The sequence below is a fragment of the Bombina bombina genome, chromosome 4 (genome assembly GCF_027579735.1).
Source record: "Bombina bombina isolate aBomBom1 chromosome 4, aBomBom1.pri, whole genome shotgun sequence".
Classification (NCBI taxonomy): domain Eukaryota; kingdom Metazoa; phylum Chordata; class Amphibia; order Anura; family Bombinatoridae; genus Bombina; species Bombina bombina.
This window is the reverse complement of record NC_069502.1, coordinates 204,593,212-204,598,928: the sequence shown is the minus strand read 5'-3', so window position 1 is coordinate 204,598,928 and position 5,717 is coordinate 204,593,212. Positions and strand designations below refer to the sequence as shown.

The window sequence follows — 5,717 nt, the reverse complement described above, 5'->3', positions numbered from 1 at the left end:
ATATTAGGGGGAGGTAAAAAGTGAGTTTAAAATCCTCCACTGCGCATAAAATAGAGAATATATATATATATATATATATATATATATATATATATATATATATATATATATATATATATATATATATATATATATATATATATTACACACACACATGCGTAGCCCTCAGTTTACGCTGGGGTTAGGTTCCAGAAGGAATGGTTGTAAATCAAAACCGTTGTAAATTGAAACCCAGTTTATAATGTAAGTCAATGGGAAGTGAGGGAGATAGGTTCCAGGCCCCTCTCAAAATTGTCATAAGTAACACCTAATACATTATTTTTAAAGCTTTGAAATGAAGACTTTAAATGCTAAACAGCATTATAAACCTAATAAAATAATCACACAACACAGACTTCACTTGCATTTTTCTGCAAACAGTTCTTTCTATGCATTCCAATCTGGACTGATTTATAGACAGGAAGATCTTGTTCCTTTGAAATCTGCTTGATGGCTCAGGTCTGGTTAAACTGATTAATTCCAGCTTGCTTGGCTTTGCTGCAACACAAGCGGACAGCTCCACCTACTGGCTATTTTAATAAATGCACTGTTTCTCAATGCTTTTCAATAGCAGTCACATGATTGGAAAAAAAGGTTGTTATTCTGAAACGGTGTAAATTGAACCGTTGTATGTTTGTTTGACTTGCAACATTTTATTGTGCAAAAATGCAGCATAGTTTTTGTGTTAAAGGTTTATGCCACCATAAAAATCCAATCAAATAATTAACTTCACAGGCAGGGGAAGAGGAGTTGTCACTTTGGTGATTCACTGCAGGAAGATCAAGCAAGAACAAGGAAGACTAAATAAGAGGGGAAACACTTTACCTTGTTTCTGTCCTCTTCCATCCCAAAGTCTGCACATCTGTGCTCCACAAACATGTCATATTCTGCAAAGCTTCCAGGATCCAGCAGCAAGCTTATTCTTTCACGCGCTGTTAGCTTTCCCTGCAATAAATTAACTAGTACAATTAGCAGTCATTTATATTAGATATATACTAAAGAAGAATTCATCATTCCCTGCAAGGACAAAGTAAGAAACTGCTTTACTGCTCTTTCCATATGTGGTTTTCTGCTTGATAATACATATATATATATATATATATATATATATATATATATATATATATATATATATTTTTTTTTTTTTATTTATTATTTCAGGTATATGCTTATTCAAAATCCATAACTGTTCTCTTCTTGCTATTCCCCTACACCTGTACACCGTCTACTATAGCCAAACACTTATCTCTTCTTCCCTTGACCTAGTAACCATTTGCACTCACTATGGATCCCTTGCCTACTCTGCCTCTTCCTATACATTTTCTTCAGTCACCCTATTGGTTATTGCCCCTTTCCCTCTCTTGTTGGTTTATCCCACCTTGACACTCCCTCTCCTACCTGGTTACTTTTTCACCTGCCTTAAACTTTCACTACTAGTTATACTTGATTCTGACTCTACCCATGATCCCCTTCCTCCAGGTCAACTTACCCTCCGGTGCTGCGCCTCAATCCGCTGTTCTCCTCCGCCTATTAGTGCTTCGCTCCGCTTCTTCTCTATTCTTTCTGGCACTGTTAGACGACTGATTGAATACAGTCGCCCGTGACCACTGTACCCCCATTGTAACCCGGTGCCCCTGACAGTAGAGAAGATCCTTGAAACCACACGACCAGCTGCCATGACACCTTAAATTCAACAACCAATTAGAAGCTGAAAGTAGACAGCTGCCAAATCAGCAAGTAGCTACTGATCATGTCAACCAATCGAAGAGCACTATAGTGATCCAATCAGCCAATACACAACACGGGCAACCAATAGACACGCGGATGATCATTAGTGCTTTGACTGCTGTAGTTAGTGGATACACTGAGGCGCAATGCCTGCTGGGAGATGGAGTTTTTATTGCGTAGCTAGCTATAGATTTTCTTTTGCGACTCAAGGACGAATCACGTTAATATTTAGTTAGTGATTTAGGCTCTGGACAGTGCAGCATTCAGAGCTATAATGTCTCATCATTGGAAATTGTGACACACTATTTTAAACCTCTTATCCAGGACAGGTCATTCTATAGATCATAGTCATCACACATAAAAAGTTATGTTTTCATGTAAACTCTCTGAGGCTGAGAGTGGTTACGTTAAGTTACATTACATACACAGTTTTTTATCATGTCGTTACCTAAAGAAAACGGGATCGCAGACTGTGTTCAGTTTATATACATTACTTTCTATTATTTTGAATAGGCAAATATATTTACCATTTGAGAATTATTTTGCACAATATATCTGAACTCACTTCAATAATGACTATGGTAGGGACAACTTGAATGTAATAGCAGAGTCATGGTATAATGATTATCATGACTGGGACATCATCATACCTGGATACAAGTTATTTCAAAAGAACAGAGTAAGAAAAAATGTTGGAGTAGTCAGGGCCGGGGTAGGAATAAAAAGCAGCCCTGGAAAAATTGCAGTCCAGCCTTATATTTCGTAATGTCTGCAGAATGCACACACAATATATATATATATATATATATATATATATATATATATATATATATATATATATATATATATATATATATATATACTAGTACTAACGCCCATGTACACGGGCCATTTTTTGCAGTACAGCGGTCCCACCCCTTGCTCTCTCCCCCCTCTCTTTTGCTCTCTCTTCCCCCCTCTCTTTTGCTTTCTCTCCCCCCTCTCTTTTGCTTTCTCTCCCCCCTCTCCTTTGCGCTCTCTCTCCTCTCTTTTGCTCTCTCTCTCCCCTCTTTTGCTCTCTCTCTCCCCTCTTTGGCTCTCCCCCTTTCTATTGCTCTCTCTCCCCCCTCTTTTGTTTGTTCTCTCCCCCCCTCTTTGGCTCTCTCCCCCCCTCTTTGGCTCTCCCCCCCCCCCCTCTTTGGCTCTCTCTCCCCCCTCTTTGGCTCTCTCTCCCCCCTTTTTGGCTCTCTCCCCTCTTTTTCTCTCTCTCCTCATTGGCTCTCTCTCCTTTTTGGCTCTCTTTCCTCTTTGTCTCTCTCTCTCCCCCCTCTTTGGCTCTCCCCCCCCCCTTTGGCTCTCTCCCCCCCCCCCTTTGGCTCTCCCCCCCCCTCTTTGGCTCTCTCCCCCCCTCTTTGGCTCTCTCCCCCCCTCTTTTGGCGCTCTCCCCCCCCCTTTGGCTCTCTCCCCCCGCCTTTGGCTCTCTCCCCCCCTTTTGCTCTCTCCCCCCCTTTGGCACTCTCCCCCCCTCTTTGGCTCTCCCCCCCCCCTTTGGCTCTCTCCCCCCTCTTTGGCTCTCTCTCCCCCCTCTTTGGCTCTCTCTCCCCCTCTTTTGCTCTCTCTCCTCTTTTGCTCTCTCTCCTCTTTTGCTCTCTCTCCTCTTTTGCTCTCTCTCCTCTTTGGCTCTCTTTCCTCTTTGGCTCTCTCTCTCCCCCCTCTTTGGCTCTCCCCCCCTTTGGCTCTCTCCCCCCCCTTTGGCTCTCCCCCCCCCCCCCTTTGGCTCTCTCCCCCCCCCTCTTTGGCTCTCTCCCCCCCCTCTTTGGCTCTCTCTTCTCCCTCTTTGGCTCTCTCTCCCCCCTATTTGACTCTCTCCCCCCCCTCTTTGGCTCTCTCTCCCCCCTCTTTGGCTCTCTCTCCCCCCTCTTTGGCTCTCTCCCCTCTTTTTCTTTCTCTCCTCATTGGCTCTCTCTCCTTTTTGGCTCTCTTTCCTCTTTGTCTCTCTCTCTCCCCCCTCTTTGGCTCCCCCCCCCCCTTTGGCTCTCCCCCCCCCCCTCTTTGGCTTTCTCTCCCCCCTCTTTGGCTCTCTCTCCCCCTCTTTGGCTCTCTCCCCCCTCTTTGGCTCTCTCCCCTCTTTTTCTCTCTCTCCTCATTGTCTCTCTCTCCTTTTTGGCTCTCTTTCCTCTTTGTCTCTCTCTCTCCCCCCTCTTTGGCTCTTCCCCCCCCTTTGGCTCTCTCCTCCCCCTTTGGCTCTCTCCCCCCCCTTTGGCTCTCCCCCCCTTTGGCTCTCTCCCCCCCTCTTTGGCTCTCTCCCCCCCTCTTTGGCGCTCCCCCCCCCTTTGGCTCTCTCCCCCCCTTTGGCTCTCTCCCCCCCCTTTGGCTCTCTCCCCCCCTCTTTGGCTCTCTCCCCCCCCTCTTTGCTCTCTCCCCCCCTCTTTGGCTCTCTCCCCCCCCTCTTTGGCTCTCTCCCCCCCCTCTTTGGCTCTCTCCCCCCCTTTGGCTCTCTCCCCCCTTTTTGGCTCTCTCTCCCCCCTCTTTGGCTCTCTCTCCCCCTCTTTGACTCTCTCCCCTCTTTTGCTCTCTCTCCTCTTTGGCTCTCTTTCCTCTTTGGCTCTCTCCCCCCCTCTTTGGCTCTCCCCCCCCCCTTTGGCTCTCCCCCCCCTTTGGCTCTCTCCCCCCCCTCTTTTGGCTCTCTCCCCCCCTCTTTGGCTCTCTCTCCTCCCTCTTTGGCTCTCTCTCCCCCCTCTTTGGCTCTCTCCCCTCTTTGGCTCTCTCTCCTCTTTGGCTCTCTTTCCTCATTGGCTCTCTCTCTCCCCCCTCTTTGGCTCTCCCCCCCCCCTTTGGCTCTCTCCCCCCCCTCTTTGTCCCTTCTCCCCCCCCTCTCCTGCTCCCTCTCTGGCTCTGTCTTAATTGAAAGCCTTTGCCTCTCTGGCCACGCCCCCATCGCATCACCTCGCCCGGCCACGCCACATCGCGGCGACACCCGCCCGGCCACGCCCCTCGCCATGCCCGGTCACGCCCCTTGCGACACCCGGCCATGCCCCCATCGCGACGCTCCCGTCGGCCACGCTCCCTGACACTCCGCTGAGTGTCAGGATCCAAACGGCCAGGTCTGTTTGTCACGTGCAGTCTCTACTGCGCATGACTGCATCTGACAAACATAGTTGGCCATTTATTATATAGGATATATATATATATATACAGTGTGTGTGTGTATATATATATATATATATATATATATATATGTATATATATATATATATAGTGTTGAAAGTGTGGATACCTGTAATTTGAAGCATATATTAGCTGAATTAATAAAAACAGAAGTGACGTTCCGTCTGCTGTCTGCTAACAAACCCATACCGTGCATACTCTACTCAGTGTAGTCGCATTCCAAAGCGACTACTGCACAACCTAAAGTTCGTTCTTCTGATAGAACACTGCGCGCACTAACAGCAGTTGGACACTTGTTACAGCGCATGCAGGAAATACAAACGCCTTTATATATACTGTATATTAATTAAACGTAGCTGCAGTTTGTAACAAGTGTCCAACAAGTGTATAAACACAGAGTGATAGTAATGCATATAATTCACACAGCTTCCTTGTACTCTACTTAGAAAAAAATAATACACATACTATATCTAGATTTGGAATGAAGCTATGTGAATTATATGCTTTACTATCACTCTATGGCATCTACTTATCAAGCCGTCAACCGCAAATACGCTGAAATTCCGCAGCGTAATTGTGGCAAGCTTGATTCGCCTTAGTTATCAAAGCCTACAGACCGGCAAAAGTAGAATTTGTGACGTAACATACGATCCGCCGGTTTCAGTCCGACACAGATCGATGCTTACGTCACTACAGATGTTCTGAGTGCAAATTCGGCACTATCTGATTACTTTTGCTAGTTAACAAATGTCTACCAGGTACGCTTGGCACTATTCCGGCCCAGCGTACCTGGTTTTCAATCC

The 5,717-nt window shown here is 46.2% G+C and overlaps 1 protein-coding gene across 1 annotated transcript in view; it reads right to left on the bottom strand.

Moving 5' to 3' along the window:
• Window positions 1–1,751, bottom strand: part of PCCB (propionyl-CoA carboxylase subunit beta) — a 71,948-nt gene extending 70,197 nt beyond the window's left edge. Inside the window, exons 1-2 of the mRNA XM_053709753.1 lie at window positions 1,529–1,751; window positions 865–984 (exon numbers count right to left, since the gene is read on the bottom strand). Coding sequence (XP_053565728.1) covers window positions 865–984; window positions 1,529–1,717 — 309 coding nt within the window. The 5' untranslated portion in view covers window positions 1,718–1,751. The remainder of the gene's footprint in view (window positions 1–864; window positions 985–1,528) is intronic.
• Between the last annotated feature and the right edge of the window lie 3,966 nt (window positions 1,752–5,717).